This window comes from Medicago sativa, chromosome 6 (genome assembly GCF_051527215.1).
Source record: "Medicago sativa cultivar Bolivia chromosome 6, Bolivia_mono, whole genome shotgun sequence".
Lineage (NCBI taxonomy): Eukaryota > Viridiplantae > Streptophyta > Magnoliopsida > Fabales > Fabaceae > Medicago > Medicago sativa.
This window is the reverse complement of record NC_140754.1, coordinates 29540108-29561935: the sequence shown is the minus strand read 5'-3', so window position 1 is coordinate 29561935 and position 21828 is coordinate 29540108. Positions and strand designations below refer to the sequence as shown.

General features: G+C 34.4%; 1 protein-coding gene and 2 long non-coding RNA genes across 4 annotated transcripts; 1 reads left to right on the top strand and 2 right to left on the bottom strand.

Moving 5' to 3' along the window:
- Positions 1 to 8868: 8868 nt before the first annotated feature.
- LOC146914402 (uncharacterized) lies at positions 8869 to 10979 on the top strand. Its single transcript, XR_015016741.1, has 2 exons — positions 8869 to 9170; positions 10726 to 10979. It is a non-coding gene; the product is annotated as an uncharacterized LOC146914402 (long non-coding RNA).
- A 3973-nt stretch (positions 10980 to 14952) lies between these two features.
- LOC146914400 (uncharacterized) lies at positions 14953 to 21235 on the bottom strand. Its single transcript, XR_015016739.1, has 2 exons — positions 21001 to 21235; positions 14953 to 15167 (listed from the first exon to the last, which is right to left on the bottom strand). It is a non-coding gene; the product is annotated as an uncharacterized LOC146914400 (long non-coding RNA).
- On the bottom strand, positions 16115 to 19287 carry LOC146914401 (uncharacterized). 2 transcript variants are annotated; one of them, XM_085717248.1, is made up of 4 exons: positions 19018 to 19287; positions 18815 to 18870; positions 18163 to 18688; positions 16115 to 17576 (listed from the first exon to the last, which is right to left on the bottom strand). In XM_085717248.1, exons 1-3 carry the CDS (start codon positions 19132 to 19134, stop codon positions 18487 to 18489), a joined length of 375 nt encoding a protein of 124 aa, XP_085573374.1. In that variant the 5' UTR covers positions 19135 to 19287; the 3' UTR covers positions 16115 to 17576; positions 18163 to 18486. The 2 variants fall into 2 exon arrangements, with proteins under 2 accessions (XP_085573374.1, XP_085573375.1); XM_085717249.1 differs by having other exon boundaries at positions 16115 to 16827.
- Positions 21236 to 21828: the final 593 nt, after the last annotated feature.

Below are 21828 nucleotides of genomic sequence, written 5' to 3'. Positions count from 1 at the left end.
ATAAATAGAGTAGCACTCCATCATAAACATTCATCTTTTGTTCTTGGAATAAAAGTTCACTTTTATATTATTGTTCTTTTACTTTATTGCTTTCTCTCTTCTTCCCCCATGTCTACAATGAACGTTAGTGAGTAGACTCTTCTTTGTCTTGGGATTGTTGGAAAAGTCTAATGACATAATCCTAACGAACCAAGCTTTAACCCTAATTTTATGTAACCATAATTTCTAATTTAGCTTCACCGTTTTAACATGGATTAACCATTATCAAACTGTAGAAGCGAAAGTGGAGGGTTTGATAATTGTTAATCCATCATCCCAAACATCAATTCATAAAGCGAGAGCGGAGCTTTGATGTTGGAACAAGTGAATCTAGACAATAATTGCAAAGGCAGCGAAATAGTCTTTGCAATTATTGAGACACAAGTAGTTTCAATCCTTATAAGCATCTTCTAGTAATCAAGTCAGCGAAATAGGCTTGGTTACTAGAGGTAAACTCTCACCGGACTTTCATCGGAAAGGTGAGGGGCTAAAGGGAAACCGGTCTTTAGAAATTAAGGTGTAAACCATGGAATTAGAAGTTAAAGTCTTGTCTAGTGAAAGATTTGTTATTATGATGAACCGATAATCCCAAGGCTCTTTTATATTATTGTTATTTACCTTCAGCAATTAAACCCCCTTTTTATAAACTTTTCTCTCTTCTAATCATTCTCTAAAAGTTAATTGAATTCACAACTCCCTAGCGGAACGATACTCTTCTTACTACTATTACTTCGATAGGCCGTGCACTTGCGGTTTGGCCCTATCAGTATGTTGGTCGTTTTCCCAGTAAAGGTAACTGACGGTATTTCTTTCTGTATGTTTGGTCGTTACCTCAGTAAAGGTAATAGAGAGTATTTCGTTTCGTATGTTCGTCTTTACCGCAGTAATGGTAATAGACAGTATTTCTCTTCATATGTTCGTCTTTATCGCAGTAATGGTCGTAGACAGTCTTTCCTCCACAGTAATACTCATCAGTTTGTTCCCTAGTTAGTTTATTTTCGTCGTCTTTGCATTCGTACTTGCATCGCATGCATTCATATCATTATACTCATGAGCATTGCATTCTCAGCTTTTCAACTGGTCAAAAATGGCGCACTTAATATTTAAGTCTCCTCGACCTGTTGATTTAAAAATTTATCTTTTAAATCCTCGTGACGAAGAAACTTAAATAGAGGCATCTGTCATACCCCAAATTTTGACCAGTTAATATTTTTGTTCGCACTTAATCAGTCAAAATCCGTTTTCGTATAGCTAAGTTTTGGTATTCGCAATTTCAGTATTTAATGTTTTTTTATTATTCACGTTCTAGTCAGTTAAAACTTTTTTCGTTGTTCGTATGTTATTTCTAATTAATTAAAACTTTTCTCTTTGTATGGTTGAGTTTTTTTTATCCTATTTTTAGTTAGTTAAGATTTTTTTATTATTATTTCGTATAATTAAATCCTTTTGTTCGTATTTTAAAATTGTGATTTGACATTTAAAAAGTTTATTCGTATTTGAAAAGCACTCTATTTTTGTTAGTCATCTCAATCGAAGTTTCGGCAGAGAGGTATTTTAAAATACCTCATTTACCGAAAGGGACATTTTATTTTAATTTTATTATTATGATTTTTTTTATTATTGTTATTATTATTATTAATATTATTATTGTTACTACTATTATTCTTTTTATTATTATTATTTCATTGTTTTTTTTCTTTTCTATAGTCTTATAAGTCATGAGTCTTTAGGGATCATTTTCTTTTTACTTTTGTTTTAATTTTAGGTCTTAAGTCCAGGTGTCGGTCTTTAATTGGTCCTGTTAGAAACTTGTTCCCCAATCCTCATTTGTTATACTGGCGTTCTTGTATCAGACCCACTTAGGGGGCATTTTCGTCCTTTGCTTTTGTTAGTCTAATCCTAAAATGACAGTCTATAAATAGACTGTCATTATTGCTACACTGTTCACGAAAAAAGAATCAGAAAGTTCTGCCACACTTATTGCAAACACATCTTATTTTCTCTTTCTTTCCATTTTCCGGATCAAATTACAAAAAATCAAAAAAAAAAAATAATGAACTTCATGAAGTCATGAAGAACACATGAACATGAAGATCATTATTTCCAGAATCACATGAACAAAACCCTAACCCATTCTCATCTCCAAATCCGTTTAACACCATTTCAAAACTGAATCAATCAAACAGAGACAAATTACAGTGATTTCAAATCGACATCCACATACCAACTCATATTCTTCCAAATCGGTAATAACACAACGGAGACAAAGGTATACAGAAACGAGATCGAAGCAAGGAGAAGAAGAAACTGAAGTTTTCCGACGCTGATCTAGAAGTTTTCCGTTTCTACGCAACCATTTCTCCGTTAAAACCGAGGTAAAATTTTCGATCTAACTATTGTCTCTGAACTACTTTCGATTTACTTTTGAAAATATGTGAATAATAATCGGTACGTTCGTAGATCTAAACACTCTCTCTATTTTCATTTATAAAACGATTTTCCGAGAAGATAGAGGTTTAGAACACGAACGTTACTCGAGTGTTTGTGTGTGTGCTCTTAGATTCGTGAACCAAAACTCATTGATCCATGCTTGCATTCCAGAATCCTTCGAAAAAAACACCTCGAATCTAATGTTTAAACGAAAAAGAAAATGAAAGATGAGGTCGTTTTTGTTCAAAGAGATTCATTGGAATTTTGTTTGGATCTATTGATGAAGATGAAGTTCATCTTCATATTCATCTTGTGTTTTCGGATCGGCCTTAGTCTTAGAGAGAAGTAGGAGATTTTTCTGTTAAGAGTGAGAAAGAAGATCTAAAAATGAAGTGAACCGGAGCCAAAACCTTTTTATAGACAAATTCGAACCGGTTCGGTTTATTTGAACCAAACTGATTCTTCTGGCTCGGTTCAGTTTCCTTCTTGAACTTCAGATCTTCGCCTTGTCTAATCTAACGGCTTATTTTTGTTTCCTTGGTTATTACTGTGCGCCTTAGCTTGTTACTGCATGTTTCACTGTTTTTTAAACCGTCAGATCTATCATCTGATAGATCTGACGGTTACTGAAGCTTCCTGCTTACTTTCGTGCTTTTCTTGTTTCTTGCTTACTGTACGCTAGCTGCTTCTGGCCTTATGATCTAGATCCAAGGGCCAGGATCAAATCCATAGCCCAGTGGACCTAGTGAAGGCCCATTTATGTTGCTGTTTTGTTTTTTCTACGTTATTACCACTGGTACCCCCCTGTTATGCTGTTTACACCCCTGCTTCATTTAAATTTTCTCTAAAAAATTTCCAAAAATTATGTGTTTATTTTATTTCTTTTACTTACTATTTTTTACTGTTCATATCATATCTTTGCTTTATTATTATATCTCATAATTTCATATCTCATATTTTTTTCATGCAATTTATTTTCCAATATCTTAGTGTGTATTTTAGGTATTGATGTAATTTATTTTTGCGTATTTCTATTCCTTGCCTTAGAATGCATCTAGGAGGGTATGTAATAATGTAGTAATTGCACACACCGACACAAGCACCGACACTACACCACTTTATTTATCGCTTTACCCTCGCTTTATTTTTCGCATCGCTACGCTAGTTTACCGTTAGTTTAGAAAAATCTTTTTATCCCAAAAATCAAATAAGTAAAAGTCAAATATTTTCTTAATAAACCTTGGATCCAAATCCAAGTTGTTTTTTCCTTTTATTTTCTTAATCAAATTTCTAATGAATCTTAATTGAACTTAGACTAAATTTCTTGGTTAAAATTGACCCACTTCACACCATTTTATTCTTCTATGCCTTGAGGTCTCGCAACCCTTCTTAAAACCATTTTCAAAAACAAATTAAAATCAACCTAACCCACAAAAAATAATATTTTTGAGAATGAACTACATTGGGTTTTGACCCCTTTTCTTTAAGGGTATGTAGGCAAAGGATTTATCCTTCCAAATCAAATAAAAGCAACAAAAATCACACTTCTTCTCCCTCCATTCTTTTACTTAGATTTTAAGCAAGAAATTTTCAAATAAGTAAAAGCAAATTTAGCACAAGATAAAGTTAGGAAAGAGGTTCCCACGGAGTACCGTGGTCGTTAGGGGTGCTTAATGTAACGCCCCAGATTTCTAGCTATCATACCTTAGTAATCTTGTGATAAATCATTATTATACATGTGTTTATTGTGGTGGAATAATTTATTTATATGTTTGCCTTCATATTGTTTTCTTAACAATTTATTTAAATGAATGACTAATTATACTAAATGTAGTCATTTTATTTTTATTTAAATGAATGACTAATTATACTAAATGTAGTCATTTTATTTTTACGTACGATAGTCTATATAAATATTAATTATCTATAGTTATAATATTAATAATTAAAAGGGACATGGGCCGCACACTAGTTTTTATTAGCAACAAAAAAAAAAAACATAGACCTAATAGCCTTAAAACCACACTACCTATATATGCTAATATCAACCTAGTATGACAGAATACGTCCAAGAGAGAAGAGGTAAAAAGCGGTGCCGATACAGTGAGAAGAAAAAGGAATAAAGACACAGCGAGACACTTGCTTCAGGTATTTAGAGAAATAGTAGCAATCTAGCAACCTGATTTTGTGAGATACGACAATAGACATACACCGGATGTGTTAACAAGCTGCTACGGAGTTCATGAGCAGATCTGCAAATCAGGTATGGGGTGAGAGAGAAGAGTTCGAGATCATGAGTGTAAATTAATTGGGATGAACGAGAAAGCCGTATTTCCCAAAGTTCATTCGGGGCTCACCGCGACGGTTGTAGCCCTTTGAGAGAATAATTAATTAATGTGCAAATTTAGATGTGGGAGGTTAAAAGAAGAATTAGAAACATTATTAAGGTGTTGCTTGATTTAAACTATGTGAATATGTGGTATTTGAAGTCATGGATAAATTTGTGGGTGCTTATGCTTGATTTGCTGCAACTATTTAGATTGATGACTTATTTAATGATTGATATAGATGTGATGTTATGTATTAGAAGTTGGAATTGTAGTGGTGCCGTATGCCTAGTATAAATAATAGTTTATTTTTTTAAGTGATTTTATAGAGATAATAATTGAAATTATTCTTACTATCTTTGAATCTGTTTGAAATAAGATTTATTCTCCTTATAGATGTGTCTTGGATACCATAGTGCTAAATGTATTATTTTAAGATGTGTAAATGAAATATATTATTTGACTATGTGATATTTGAAGATGTATATGATTTAAAGATGTGGTATGTAAAGATGTGAAATTGATGTGTTAATTGATGATGTATAACTGAAGTGCTATTTAATGATGTGTATTTGATAATGATGCTATTTAAAGATGTGTTATATAATGAAGTGCTATTTGGAAGATGTGTGATTTAAATATGTGTTATTTATGATGCTTATGTTGATGCGATGTTTAAGATGTTGATGTTTGTCGTTTGATGCTGTTGACCATTAATGTCATAAAGTTGTAAGTGTCGGGCTAAGTTGTGAAGTCGTAAGAAGTTGTCCAAATTATTGGAATCATATAAGTTGTTTAAGAAGTTCAAGATATCTAAGTTGTAGGAGTTGAGTCCATTGCATACTCATTAAAGTTGGGGGCTTTAGGCCCGGCAGCCTTGTGCTCATTAAAGTTGGGGGCTTTAGGCCCGACAGCCTTGTGCTCAAATACGTTGGGGGCTTTAAGCCCGGCAGCTTTATGCTCACTTGTTGAAGAGCCTAATTACGCTCATATATGTTGTTGAATGGTACCACATGCATTTGCATATCAAGAAGTTTCACGATGATTTGAGTTGTTAAGTTGTTAAGAGTGCATTGTCAAGTTGAGTCGTGTTGTCGAGTCAAGTTGTTAAGTTGTGATGTTTTAACGAATTACTTTGTGATGTCTATTAATGTAATTGTGTGAGGCGATGAAGGTGATTATTTGTTGATGTTCTTATGAAGATGGTTATTGGTGACTACATGTGTTGTGACTAGTTGGAATTGAATTGTGACATTGTGTTTTGTGAAGTTTTTTTTTGGTTTTAAGTTGTAATGATATTTTCTACTAATATAGATTGAGATGACATAGTATATTCTTCAAGGTTCTGAATATTATGTTTGTGATGTGAAACGACTTTGACTTAATTGCTTACGTGTTCTTCTCATTTTTTTTGTACTATTACATGTTCTCGGAACTCACCCCTTCGTTGTTTGTGTTTGCTGGCTTGGCCCTGCGGTTGCGAAACCGTAGTTATATAGGTTATGAGTCTTGGAGTCAAATGCATGCCTTTCGTGAGGACTTGTCTTGTGTCGTCGATTATTTTGGGGAAAAGCACCGCTCTGATAGTGACACGGGAAAAGGGATATGCTTACTTATTTAATTTTGTGCAAGAAAACCATTGTCTATGATGTAAAATGAAATATTTTCAAAAGAAAAAGATTCGATGTTATTATTACTATAATTTTTAATGAAGTGAAATATGAATTATGTTTGTTATGAGTCAATGTGATATCCTAAATTTTGTGGAAGAATTCCTATATCATTAGAGAAGTTTTTATTTGACACTTTCCGCTGCGAATCAAACTCTATTTTTAATTAAATAATAGCAATAATTATTCTTGGGATTTAGGGTGTCACAATTGGTATCAGAGCAGGTCTGTCCATTCGGGCCGTGTCGGTCATGTGTCAGTCATGTATATGTGGCTAGTATGTACTATATTGTTTGTTCATTATTACAGTGTTACACTAGTGCTAGGTTTAGTTGTTTTCCTTCGTTACTCAAAATAATAAGAGCTTGATCTGTCAACTAGGAAGAAGTGTTATGTGTTTGCGTTATTTTCTTATTTACATTGAAATTGTGTAACCAATATGCTTTCATAACTTCTGTGTTTGTGATTTATGAATTCATCACTCTTTGAATTTGTGTGCCCTCCATGCCTATGTGTGAGCACTATGCCTATATGATATGTATGCCTCTCAAAACTCACTGAAAATTGCAATCTTCTATGACATATTTTTTTTATTTTTTTTTTATCTTCGTCTTAACGTGAGTTGCATGTGAAATATGTAGGAAAAGTAGTATTCTGTTCAATGATTTTAATTTTGCAATGTGAGCCCACTGTTCATGTTTTCGAAACTTCATGACAATAATAGTTTAATTAATTGCACCAAGATTTATAAATGATTCATCTAAATTAAATAAGTATATTTTGTAAAGGTATTGTGTGTGTATTTTGGAATGCTTTTATTTTTATAAGAGCCTAAAAGCCTTGTAGAATTTGTTATATATATATATATAAAAAATAAATAAATCAATATCGTGTGTAAAACTTCAAAAGTAAGTTAGATTTTAATTTTTTTTTCTCCAAATGTTTTCTTTACTTCTAATTGAAGGTGTGAAATCTATTGGTCCTGTTAATGATTATAGGTTTATTTATTTTTCTGTGGAATGTAGTAAACTGACATGTTACCAAATTATTATAATTTTTTATAAAAAAAGGGGGCAATTAAAGATAATGACTACACTATGCTCGTGTAGTTAAGTTCTGCATATGTATAAGTGAACATAAGCTACTGATTTAACTATGATATGATAGGTAAAAGTATTTTCTTTGGTTTGTTGTGAGTATATACATATATGGATTCTTGAATTCTAAATATGATTATGTGTTGTATGTGTTTTTAGATATATTCCTGATAATAACTCTTAAATGTTGAAATGACTTTAATCTTGTTTTAACTCTAGAACTTGATGAATTATTTGAGACGTTTGCTGTGAAATTTTCTTTCTTGTCTAGTTACTATTTAATTGCTAAATGTTTGTGCATTTATTTTTGCTTCACCTTCCCTTTAAAGAGTATCCTTGACTCTATTCTAGTATCATTGACTGTAATGAACCTTTTTGCACTGTATGTGATCGATCAACCTTAAGATAAGTAGTGGCGGGAGTTTTGCAATTATAAAGTGTACGTGTTGCAGAATTACATTCTTAATTAGGTGTGTTTGACTTTGTTTTCCCGTATGGTGTGCCGATTTATTCAGAATGAAATTGTGATATTTTACATTGTAGATTATACAACCTATTGATTGGATGAGTTCTAGGAGAATAGGAACTCTAGAGGTTTAATGAAATACTAATAAAATATTCTCTATGTCAAATGAAGTATGTGTATGTCTTGTATGTGTTACTTATTTAGTTAGAATAACACAGTTTATGTTCTCGAAGTCTTTAATTTAGTAACTACTTTGTATAGTCATATCTTCGAAAGCATAAAGGAGCAGTTCTCTCCTGGCCATTTTTTTTTTCTTGTTTCCGTTCTATCTGTTTTAGAGATATTGGTAAATAAATAGGAATGTGGTGAACCATAATTTAACCATTGCTTTTAAGTTAGTATTTTTTTAGGAGTAATTCTTTTTGGTGTTGCTTTGTGTTTTGTTCATGTTCTCTTGAGCCGTAGCCATTTTCTTTTTCTGGTGTGGTTTATGTTTTGTGTAAAAAAAAAAATAGAAAAAGGGCAGGTTATACCTCCTTCCTTTCAGTTGGATATCTAAAATTTCGAGGACGAAATTTCTTTAACGAGGGAAGAATTGTAACGCCCCAGATTTCTAGCTATCATACCTTAGTAATCTTGTGATAAATCATTATTATACATGTGTTTATTGTGGTGGAATAATTTATTTATATGTTTGCCTTCATATTGTTTTCTTAACAATTTATTTAAATGAATGACTAATTATACTAAATGTAGTCATTTTATTTTTACGTACGATAGTCTATATAAATATTAATTATCTATAGTTATAATATTAATAATTAAAAGGGACATGGGCCGCACACTAGTTTTTATTAGCAACAAAAAAAAAAAAAACATAGACCTAATAGCCTTAAAACCACACTACCTATATATGCTAATATCAACCTAGTATGACAGAATACGTCCAAGAGAGAAGAGGTAAAAAGCGGTGCCGATACAGTGAGAAGAAAAAGGAATAAAAGCACAGCGAGACACTTGCTTCAGGTATTTAGAGAAATAGTAGCAATCTAGCAACCTGATTTTGTGAGATACGACAATAGACATACACCGGATGTGTTAACAAGCTGCTATGGAGTCCATGAGCAGATCTGCAAATCAGGTATGGGGTGAGAGAGAAGAGTTCGAGATCATGAGTGTAAATTAATTGGGATGAACGAGAAAGCCGTATTTCCCAAAGTTCATTCGGGGCTCACCGCGACGGTTGTAGCCCTTTCAGAGAATAATTAATTAATGTGCAAATTTAGATGTGGGAGGTTAAAAGAAGAATTAGAAACATTATTAAGGTGTTGCTTGATTTAAACTATGTGAATATGTGGTATTTGAAGTCATGGATAAATTTGTGGGTGCTTATGCTTGATTTGCTGCAACTATTTAGATTGATGACTTATTTAATGATTGATATAGATGTGATGTTATGTATTAGAAGTTGGAATTGTAGTGGTGCCATATGCCTAGTATAAATAATAGTTTATTTTTTTAAGTGATTTTATAGAGATAATAATTGAAATTATTCTTACTATCTTTGAATCTGTTTGAAATAAGATTTATTCTCCTTATAGATGTGTCTTGGATACCATAATGCTAAATGTATTATTTTAAGATGTGTAAATGAAATATATTATTTGACTATGTGATATTTGAAGATGTATATGATTTAAAGATGTGGTATGTAAAGATGTGAAATTGATGTGTTAATTGATGATGTATAACTGAAGTGCTATTTAATGATGTGTATTTGATAATGATGCTATTTAAAGATGTGTTATATAATGAAGTGCTATTTGGAAGATGTGTGATTTAAATATGTGTTATTTATGATGCTTATGTTGATGCGATGTTTAAGATGTTGATGTTTGTCGTTTGATGCTGTTGACCATTAATGTCATAAAGTTGTAAGTGTCGGGCTAAGTTGTGAAGTCGTAAGAAGTTGTCCAAATTATTGGAATCATATAAGTTGTTTAAGAAGTTCAAGATATCTAAGTTGTAGGAGTTGAGTCCATTGCATACTCATTAAAGTTGGGGGCTTTAGGCCCGGCAGCCTTGTGCTCATTGAAGTTGGGGGCTTTAGGCCCGACAGCCTTGTGCTCAAATACGTTGGGGGCTTTAAGCCCGGCAGCTTTATGCTCACTTGTTGAAGAGCCTAATTACGCTCATATATGTTGTTGAATGGTACCACATGCATTTGCATATCAAGAAGTTTCACGATGATTTGAGTTGTTAAGTTGTTAAGAGTGCATTGTCAAGTTGAGTCGTGTTGTCGAGTCAAGTTGTTAAGTTGTGATGTTTTAACGAATTACTTTGTGATGTCTATTAATGTAATTGTGTGAGGCGATGAAGGTGATTATTTGTTGATGTTCTTATGAAGATGGTTATTGGTGACTACATGTGTTGTGACTAGTTGGAATTGAATTGTGACATTGTGTTTTGTGAAGTTTTTTTTTGGTTTTAAGTTGTAATGATATTTTCTACTAATATAGATTGAGATGATATAGTATATTTTTCAAGGTTCTGAATATTATGTTTGTGATGTGAAACGACTTTGACTTAATTGCTTACGTGTTCTTCTCATTTTTTTTGTACTATTACATGTTCTCGGAACTCACCCCTTCGTTGTTTGTGTTTGCTGGCTTGGCCCTGCGGTTGCAAAACCGTAGTTATATAGGTTATGAGTCTTGGAGTCAAGTGCATGCCTTTCGTGAGGACTTGTCTTGTGTCGTCGATTATTTTGGGGAAAAGCACCGCTCTGATAGTGACACGGGAAAAGGGATATGCTTACTTATTTAATTTTGTGCAAGAAAACCATTGTCTATGATGTAAAATGAAATATTTTCAAAAGAAAAAGATTCGATGTTATTATTACTATAATTTTTAATGAAGTGAAATATGAATTATGTTTGTTATGAGTCAATGTGATATCCTAAATTTTGTGGAAGAATTCCTATATCATTAGAGAAGTTTTTATTTGACACTTTCCGCTGCGAATCAAACTCTATTTTTAATTAAATAATAGCAATAATTATTTTTGGGATTTAGGGTGTCACACTTAACACCTTCCTCTATCGAAACCAACCCCCGGATCCAAAGTCTTTGAAAAAGGGTTTTAATTCATCTTTTCCCTTCCCACAAATAAAGATCGAAAAGTTCAACGATTGAAGGTTCAAAACAAATTAATGGATTGACACTCGAAAATCATGGTCTACACCGCTGCAACTTGACTCTGATCACTACTTCAGAAGCTGAACTCTATCAGGTTCTGAACAGTGAATTTAGTTTTAGGAGAAGAAAATGAAAACACAATTCAACCCCCCTTCTTGTGTTTTTCTCACCTTCAATTGGTATCTAGAGTCTTGGTCTGTTGTCTTAACACTTAAGAGTGTAACAGAAAAAGATCTGAGAAAAACATGTCTGGTGGAATTCCTATTCCTGAAAGGAACAATGCTGTTCAGTATGGACTATGGTACCTCTGAGGATAAGTAATCTGAATCCAGCAAAGCTCCAAGGTTTAATGGAAATCCAGAAGAATTTTCCTGGTGGAAAACCAATATGCACATTCACATCGTGGGATTAGATGAAGAACTGTGGGATATTCTCGAATATGGTGTTGGTGACTTGGGCCTTGATGAAGAAGGAGCTGCTATTGATAGAAAGAAACAAACTCCTTCTCAGAAGAAACTTTACAAGAAACATCACATGATCAGAGGAATACTTGTTACTTCTATACCTTAAATAGAGTATATGAAGATGAGTGACAAATCTACTGCAAAGGCTATGTTTGCTTCACTTTGTGCAAACTTTGAAGGTAGAGAGAAAGTCAAGGAAGCAAAGGCTACCATGCTTGTTCTTCAGTATGAGCTGTTCAAGATGAAGGATGATGAAAGTATTGAGGAAATGTACTCAAGATTTCAGACCCTAGTATCTGTACTTCAAATATTGAAGAAAAGCTATGTAGCTTCTGATCATGTGAGCAAGATTCTGAGAAGCTTACCTGCTAGATGGAGACCTAAATTTACTGCTATTGAGGAAGCTAAGGATTTAAACACTAGTGTTGAAGATCTTATGAGCTCTCTCAAGGTTCATGAGATTACTCTTAATGAACATGAGTCTGCTAAGAAGACTAAATCTATTGCTCTACCATCTAAAAGGAAGTCTTCAAAAGCTCTCAAAGTCATTGAGTCTGAAGAAGAATCACCTGATGGAGATTCTAATGAAGACCCTGCTGAGAAGATGGTTATCCTTTCCAGTAAGCTTCAGTATCTGGCAAATAAAGAACAAGAAGTTTTTGAGCAGAAGAGATAGCTACAAAGGCTCCAAGAAGGAAGATTAGAAGGGTTGCTTCAACTGTAAGAAGCCTGGATACTTCATTGTTGATTGCCCTGATCTTCAGAAGGAGAAATCAAAGGAGAAGTCCAAGAAACCAACCTTCAAATCAAACAAGTTCAGGAAGTAGATTAAGCAGAGTTTAATGGAAACCTGAGAAGATTTAGACTGTAACAACCCGCTCGTCAGCTAATGGAAATTTTACCTGTTAAATGTATCAGAGGAATGATATTCATGGAAAGTAAGTTATTGAAAATATTTTATGACATGTCAGCTATTTACAGGAAAGGAATCAGAGTCATTTTTAAACACGTTCAAGGCAAGGGTATTTTGGTAATAACACGTGAGGGGAGTATTTAATTGGTTTGGTCCCCAAAAATATCTCATTCCCTATTCTACTTCTCTCTCTAAGTTACAAGATTTCTCCTCCTTCTCTCTTCTTTTCTCTCACGCCAATCTCTCTTCTTTTTCACCAATCATTCCTTAAATCTCACTCTATCATGATAAGTCTTTAAACTATGTTTCTTTGTGGTCTCTTGTACTTAAGGAAGCTTGGGTTAAGATTGGTTTCTCTACTTCTTCACTCAAGATTGGATTTGAGAAGTTAGGGTTTGGTTTGGAAGTGAATCAATTGAAGATTTATGCATGAAGTTTCATCAATAAAGGATTAACTTCAACCTCTATATTGGGTACTTTTGAAAGGAGTTACATGCTCTAGGGTTTGGATTGAACTCTCTCCTCACTTTGATCCTTAAGAGATATGACCATGGGGGGGCTAAGGCTTTGGTTGTTTGAGCATGGAAGCTTATATTGAGGCATGTATCATGGAGTTGGGAAGCAAGAATCAACTAAAGGGTTTACTTTGAAAGCAAAAGCTAGGGTTGATATTTTGTAAGCTCAAAGATGGAACAAGTGATGATTTCTTCATGGATATGAATCAAGGTATGGTTTCTTCATGGTCAAGGATCATGATGCTTAGATGACAAGAAAGGGCAACAAGTTTGAATGGTTTGAGCCAAAGGAGCAAGTGGAGCAAGCTAGGGTTTTGGCATGATTGGGCTTGGCACATAGGGATGCTTCAAGATCTTGTTTTAGGTGAGTTCCATAGATAGTTTTCCCACCCTTGGAATCCATGTTATGCCATGATAGTTTATTATGAAAACTATGAAAAGTTTAGGATTATGTATTGTGATAGTTGCTCCTTTTCTTGCCATGCTTACTAAACATGTTTATACTTGCCAAATGAATGTTTTACAAGTCTCCTATGATCAAAAATGTTTCAAGACACTTAGAGACACTTGGTTTGAGGTTTTTGGGTCAAAAATACCATTTTTGGGGGTCCTGGACTGTCACAGCTCGCCACGGCGAGCAAAGGGCTCGCGAGGCGAGCTTGAAGGCCGAATGGGGGTGTCCACTCGCCTCCAACTCGCCACGGCGAGCTACCACTCGCCTCCCCAGCAAATCTACTCGCCTAGGCGAGTAAGACAGTGAGGAATCTCATTGTTTTGCTCGCTTCAGGCAGGCATGGGGATTCGCGACGCGGTTTTCTCCGTGGTGACTTTTTTACGAATGAAAACCCCTCAAACCAAGGTCCTAAATGATGATCAAGGAAAGCAAGATTCTTATGATAAAGAGGCAAGTATTATACATGTTAGTAAGGCATGGTACACGAGAGACTCATGTCATGAATCGGGTAGCAAATTATTCATAGGCAAGGGGAAAACTAGAGCCTCGATATAGTTGTCGAGAACTAGCTAGTTAGCATGAATCTCTAGAATGATAAGACGCGAAGCTTGTTGTCTTCGCACATGATCAAGAGTGTTGTAGAAAGTGTGTTAAGTCGTGGTTTGATTAGTTAATCACTCTGCCATGATTAAGAATGTATAAGCATGAACAAGTAAGAGTTTACCATTAATCGGTTCGATTAAGGTTCCGAGGTAAACAATCAAGTCTGTACATGTTTAACTTATGTATACGACAAGACCATGACTAATAAGTGTAGGTGACATGTCTCTTGCTATCCACATCAGGGGGATACAAGGGGTTCTCATGATGAGAACGATTTAAGCCGTAAGGGACCCGCATGTCACTGAGTAAACAAGACGTAGGTGATCGTGTCTCTTGTTATCCACGCCAGGGGGATACGGGAGGTTCTCGACCTAAGGGGAACAATTTAAGCCGCGCACGACACCGAGGGAGTCTGATGTACGTACATCGGTCATGTATGGGATCGATCTCGAGGTTACTCCACCCGGGACTATCCGTAAAATGAATCCAGATAATAATTGTTTGTTCAACGCTAACCTAATGAATGAACTTAGATATGTTTATGCATGATATGAATACGATTATGTTTCTTATGATTATGTTATGAAATGCAAGAATGATTGCATGTACGATCAAGTTAAGAGTAAGAGCATTAGATGTAACACCCTATTTCTATTAAGCGGTAAAACGCGCGAATACATCAGAAATATTCTAGAAATGGATGCTACGTCTCCGAATAACCACAATTCATACATGCATAAGGATCATGTAATACCACATAGCAGCGGAACAACATATAATTCATAAACAATCTCTGGATCTCCAAACTAAATACAAATGTATCATCCAAATCTCAAATAACAGAATATCTCAACAACTCCGAAATACAAAGTCAAATAAACAACATGCAAGGACTATCCTAGATCAGAGCCCTAATCTAGACACTTGCATGAAAAAGAGGAACTCCACTCCTCGACATCAACAAGCAACAACTAAGCATCCTGCACTCCATCTACCCGTCCATACGGAAAGGTAGGTGGTAAACCACTGAGGGTTAGCGTTACATCATCATAATCCACTTAAAATTAACAAGAAACTTTGAGAATGAAAGATACATTTAAGAACGATGGATAACAAACTACACACGTATTCACAAGTATTCTTAACATTCACATCATTCAATATCAACATCTCAAATTCATATCCACAAGTGTATCATACACACATCACAAAATCAACCATCTTAATCAACAATTAACAAATTCAATCATCATTCGCAACTCAAATGTATTTCAATTCACCAACAAGTATGCAATGGCTCTAGACTCATCTAGATGCATGTGGTACCAATTCTCCTCAAGTTCGTCACCCATGATGCAACAAAAACATCATTATCAACGGCTATAGTCAACGGCAATATGGATATAACATCCGACACGACATATGATGCATGAACATATGACTCAATTCACTATGCATATGTTCACAACAATTCAACGGCTATAATCAACGGCTATAAGTCAACGGCTATAATCATCATTCAACTATATCATATCACTACTACAGAAATAAGTTTTTACATCAGTTGGAAACTACTTTTCACATCAGGTGGCAACCGATGTAAAGTGATATGATGTGGAATGTGCACGTCATTTCACATCAGGTACGAACTGATGTAATAGCGAAATTTCTACATCAGGCTTTTTTCCCACTGATGTGATACGTTCTTTTTAAAATTTAAGAACAGGGTTTTCACATCAGTTTTATGATAGACACTGAAGTAAAATAATTATATTTATCATCAGTCTCCAATCCCACCGATGTGAAATCTACACTTTTTAAAAAAAAAATATGCTTTATTAATACTGCTTACAAAATCAGCTTGAGACCATGTTCTTTTCTTTTATTTATATTAGAAATATGAAGAAAAAAATGATATTTTAATGTTAAAAAGCTAACAGATACAAAATTTAATTTATAACCCTCACAAGTATACTTTCAAATTTATACAAATTACATGATAAGAGTGATGAGATGGACCCTCATCTTCAATCGAGATCTCAATCAAGCTTGCATCTAAACATCATGCCATAACGGAATACACAGTCCACATGGTGTTGTATCAAGCCATTTTGAATAAGCTCCATAATGAGTGGTTCCAAACAAATCTAAACAGAAAAGCTACAAACTTAACCATGTACAAACTTACAAGGAGAGAATTCATAAATCTGTAAGTCACGTGAGAAAGTGATTACATAATTTTTCTTTACATTACCAGTCTGGAGTAACTGGGGTACAAAGAGGGAGTTTCAGAAGCAAGGCCAAGATCTGTATGAAAAAAATACCATAAATGCGAAACATAAGACAATGATAGTTTATGAGCTTGCAAAAGATCACATTCAGATGGACATGAAAGCTATATAAAATGCAACTGTTAGAATCCATTATGATAGAGGATAAAGATTGAAATGAAGAAAACTGAAACTGAAGCAAACAGAAAACTAAAACTGAAGCAAACAGCCAACAACTAGAGCCACAATTGCTGCCACATTAAATCCCTTAGAGTAATAGTAAGCACCATAAGGATTTCTGGAATACAAATTTCCATTTTAAGAGCCATGGCAGTCCATTATTGGTTTAAACACCCATAGTTCAACTTCATCATCATTGATCTGAAAGGGAGTTGCAACGTTTGAATTATGCTAGGAAATTAGCAAATACAAAACATACAGAGTAAATTGAAATTTACCCGAAGTGTAAAAATCAGAATCATCATAAATATCAAGCTTATACCAAAAGCAAAAAGGAATTAAGCGATTAATTATAATACCTTTGGATTGAGTGAACCAAGCAAGGATATTGGCGGCAAGAAATGTTAATAAATCTGAGCTTATTTGAATATGTTGATGAATGTATGAAGATGAAGATGAAGATGGGAGGGAAGAAGATGAAGAAATGTTAATAAGATTATATGTTGGTGCTGCACCGTTTGATACAATGTTCCTGTATAATCTAACTGTAAACCTTAAGTCCTATTTTAGTCTCTTTTTGAAAATATTTTTGAATTTGATTAGAATGCCCTCGTGAAAGACATGGACTTAAAAATCATTTTAAAAAATGAAGTAAAGAAAGACGAATGACTATCATATCACCTCTCTTCACATACAAATCACACAAAACATAGTAACAAGAATGAAACAGTTTAAATAATGGTTTTAGGATCAATTTCCTCAAACACATGAATAGTCCCACAACATCTCAAAATGACTACACAAAATAAAAGATAATCCTTGTTCCCTGATGTAACATAAATAGAGCAAGGTATACATAAGTCTAAATGAAAAAAAGTACACATTGCCAATCAACCAAACATAAACTCAAGACACGCAAGATGCAAACTTCCTCAAGCATCACCTAGATCCTGTGAAATGTCGGCAACATCGCAAGCGCATAAACACAATTAATGAGTGGACGAGTAATCATGGTGCATGATTTATAACAATAATTTCATGACAAATATGGAGAAAATATACACCAAGGAAAGCAATGCATAGATTATGACACTAATAGTATAATTTTTCTAGCACAAAAGAAGACACGGTTCTGATAGGAAATTTGCACACATCACATATGACATATCAAGTAGAGACACAAAATACACATGCGTATTCACTTGACACTTCTACAACTCACTTTGGTACCATTTCTAACTCTAACACACATTAGTGACTGAGGTAAATTCTCACACGGTGGCAGACCCATTCAAGTCCTCATTTGCTAGCTCTACTCATGCACAATTCACACAATATTCTAGTATTCAGAATTATCAAAAAAAAAAAATTGAGATAACAATTGAGGTGAGTCTCAATAGCTTTCACGTTGCCTTGAATTAATTCTAAATTGTTGTATTTTTTATGCAAATGTTAAACTTTGTTTAATTACAGACTTAAAATAAATTTCAAGCTTATACCAAAAGCAAAAAGGAATTAAGCGATTAATTATCATACCTTTGGATTGAGTGAACCAAGCAAGGATATTGGCGGCGAGTGTTTGAGCTTTGAGGTTAGTATCACGTCCAGCCCACTCATTTTCAACGGCGGTTCGGAGCGTCGACCAACGGCTCAAAACCAAACCACAACAACATCGAACATAACAGTTCGAATCCCATTTCAAAGTTGAAGGATGAAAACACAACAACATCGAACAAGGACGAACTCGGAACCAAAACAGGACCTAACCACCACGGCGGAGCAACAGTGATTTTAAGAGACAGATCCGGATCAAAACTGAGAGACCCAGATCAAAGCCAGATTTTTCAGATACCCGTTGTATCATGAACAAGCAGGAACTAGGGGTAACCGTGTGAGACTTACAGTACGTCGGCGAAGAGATCCTGTAACAGCAACCATCACCACCAAGGCACCAACATTTCCAGCAAAAACGCGAACGCAGGGAACTTGATTTAACAAATCAGACAAGGCATACACCACTTCCAACCCATCCTCATGTTTTTCAACAAATTCCTGAAGCAACCTACATATAACAAATTTTCAACTTTTCTTAGACTCATAACACAGTATAAAAACCCATCAATTTCACAAATTAACAAAGCTTTTTACCTATAAAAACCCATCAATTTGAGGAAACTAAAAACCCTACCTTTTTGCTTCATTTGATGATATCTGATAATTGCGACTTAGCCACTTGTATGAAACCTGAAATTAACCCAATTTTCATGAAAACAAAGAAATTTAGGATAAAAGAAAAGGGGAATTTGATAAAAAGCGTTTGAAATTGAAATTTAGGGAAAAATAAGTAAGAGGAAATTGAAGAGATTTGACTGGAAAGAGAGAGATGAATACCACTTGAAGTTGATCTGAGACGAGAGATTCGATTTCTTGAATTAGGGATAGAGTTTCAGTGTTCGACATCGGAATCGGAATAGAACGAAACGACAGAAAAAGGCGCGTTTGGAGCATATTTAGAATGGATTTAGGTTGTGAGAAGCGATTCTATTGGAAATTGATTGAAGGGAAGTGCGATTGAGTTCAGGGAAGGAGGCATCTTGAATTTGAGACGACCTGGAATTGATTTGGGGTGAGAATCGATTTCAGTTGAAAACGTTTTTGTTTGAGATTTGGATTGTGTGGATACGTTTTACTAATAGAGGAATGGATAAGGGAAAAGTGAAAATTTGTTTTCACATCAGGCAGTTCTCATCCACTGATGTAAAAATAAGTTAGCCAAAGTTTTTGCTTAAATTGCGAAAATGCCACCGCGTGTTTTTCCCTTCATCTCAATTATGCACTGATGTAAATGGTATATGCTATTAGGAATTCCCTTCATTTGCTTATGCCAACTAATGTTAAAACTCACACTGTGTATCTTTCCCTTCAGATATTTTCCGTGCTGATGTGAAAACTAAAACCCCCTTGATGTTAAATGTGTATTTTGTAGTAGTGTATAGTTCATATCTCCACATAGTTCCTTACATTCCAAATAAAAGAACAATTACAACATATGATCACAAACATCATATTCATCACCTAACAACCATTCATACATCATCTCATAATCATATCAATCTAATCATAGAGGGTTCATAAGCAATTGGCCCTCAATGATCATTTTCAATCAAGTTCGTCTCAAAAATCACAATATTGAAAATAATTGAGCACCTAAGCCAAAACCAAGTAAACGAGTTCAATTGCCTATGCCATGTGTTCTCACAAGTCACATATATGTGCAGTAAAGGTTACATAAGCATTTCATCGGCCAAACACAACGAATTATAGGATTCACCAAGTTCGTCTCTTAATTAATCCATTTCAATGCCAAGCAACATAAGAACTCAATAGACCTCTTTAAACAAAGTTTATTCCTTCAAAAAAACATCCCTAGATGGTTAGGATAAAGCCCCTACACTTTGGAACAAGTTTGGAAGCAATTGGATTGAAGAAAAATGCATTTTGAAAGTTTCTGGTCAGGCAAAATCGTAGTACGATTTTTCTCCATCGTAGTACGATTTTTCCAGTGTGAAAACACTCCAAAAACTGGTCAAAATCGTAGTACGATGCCAATAATCATAGTACGATGGCCACCTGACAGACAACATCAGATTTTCCAATTTTCACGTTTTCGCGCGTAAAATCCAAACCGTTAACCCGTTTTCGATGTCGTTTTCGCCTACATTCTCCTAACACATAGCTCTATCATAATGTGCAGAAAAATTCAAGTTTCAACCATCCCAAAATCATTTTTCAAAACCTCACATCACACTCATTTTTCAAAACGGTTAACACTCGAATTTTCACACGAAAATCCCGTTTTCTCCCAAACGACTCGACTAACAAAATCACAACATGAAAACAGAAATTCTACCAAGTTCAATTCATCCTTCAACATCAAAAACTCAGCCAACAATTTCATATATCAAAATTTCATTTTGGTCCTTCACATGAACAACTTAACACAACTTCACAAATTTGAACAACAACAACAAATCTCATCATAATTCTCCAATTCATGATACCCAATGCATCAATTCATCAACGACACATCTAACAACAACAACAACAACAACATCTAATCATGAAATCATCCACAATTTGACAACCACAACTTCATTCTTCATCAATTTCATACAAAATCATATCATATTCATATATACCCATTTTGGCATACAAATTCAACAACTACAACACAATTATCATACAAATCATGTTCTCAAACATAACAACAACAATCATGCACGAATTTACATCAATTAAAATCAATTCATCAATTTCATAAAAATGGGTAAAAAGCAAAAGTTAGGAATTATGGTTGAAACCTAACCCTCTTACCTCTAGCACCAAGATTCTCTAACCCAAGCTTCAATTTAGCTTCTAGATGATGAATCCCTCTTGCCTCTAACCCTTGCACTTGTTCTTCTCTCTAGCCTCTATCTCTTCTCTTCTCAAATGAAAAATGAAATGAAAATGTTGTAACCCTATCTCTTCTCACTAACATTAGTTTATAAAGGCTCACTTAATGGGCTTATCTCACAAACCTTAATGGGCCTAACCCATTTCTAATTCAACCTAAAAAATGTTACTACTCACTTACCGGTAAAATATAACACTAACGGTCACTTAACGATAATTAAAATAATTACTACACCCTCACTACTAACTTGGTAAAATAATAACTTCCACTAAACACTAAAAAAAATAACTTTCTGCAAAATTACAAAATTGCCACTGTCCTCAGAATGACCAAAATGCCCCTAAGTCCAAAATGACTAAAATACCCTTCTAACACCGAATTCTACGATTCCCAACCAAAAATACACACAGAGGCAAATAATCACATAAGAGCACATATAACACACATAAATAAATAATAAAATAAAACTAGCGAAAATCGGGCTGTTACATTAGATGCTAAGACAAGTGCAAGTATGTATAGAACAAGCTATGAACATGATGCCGATGACGATCTTAGGTTTCCCCTAATCGTCTGGTTTAGAATCTTGCCATGATTATGTTATGTTTAGGCCTCGATACGTAGAGCGTATTTTTGGCAATGCGGTTTTAGATTCCCCCTCGAACGCCATGACACGTATATGATGTGAAGCCTATAACAAGTGAGATAAGACTATGACGGCTCTAGTATGCACTACCGTCTAGTAT

Coding starts and splice junctions, on each gene's coding strand:
- LOC146914401 (XM_085717248.1), bottom strand. CDS start 19,134: ATGCTCCAAACGCGCCTTTTTCTGTCGTTTCGTTCTATTCCGATTCCG. Junction 18,871..19,017: donor TCTCAGATCAACTTCAAGTG/GTATTCATCTCT, acceptor GGTTAATTTCAG/GTTTCATACAAGTGGCTAAG. Junction 18,689..18,814: donor TCATCAAATGAAGCAAAAAG/GTAGGGTTTTTA, acceptor TGTTATATGTAG/GTTGCTTCAGGAATTTGTTG.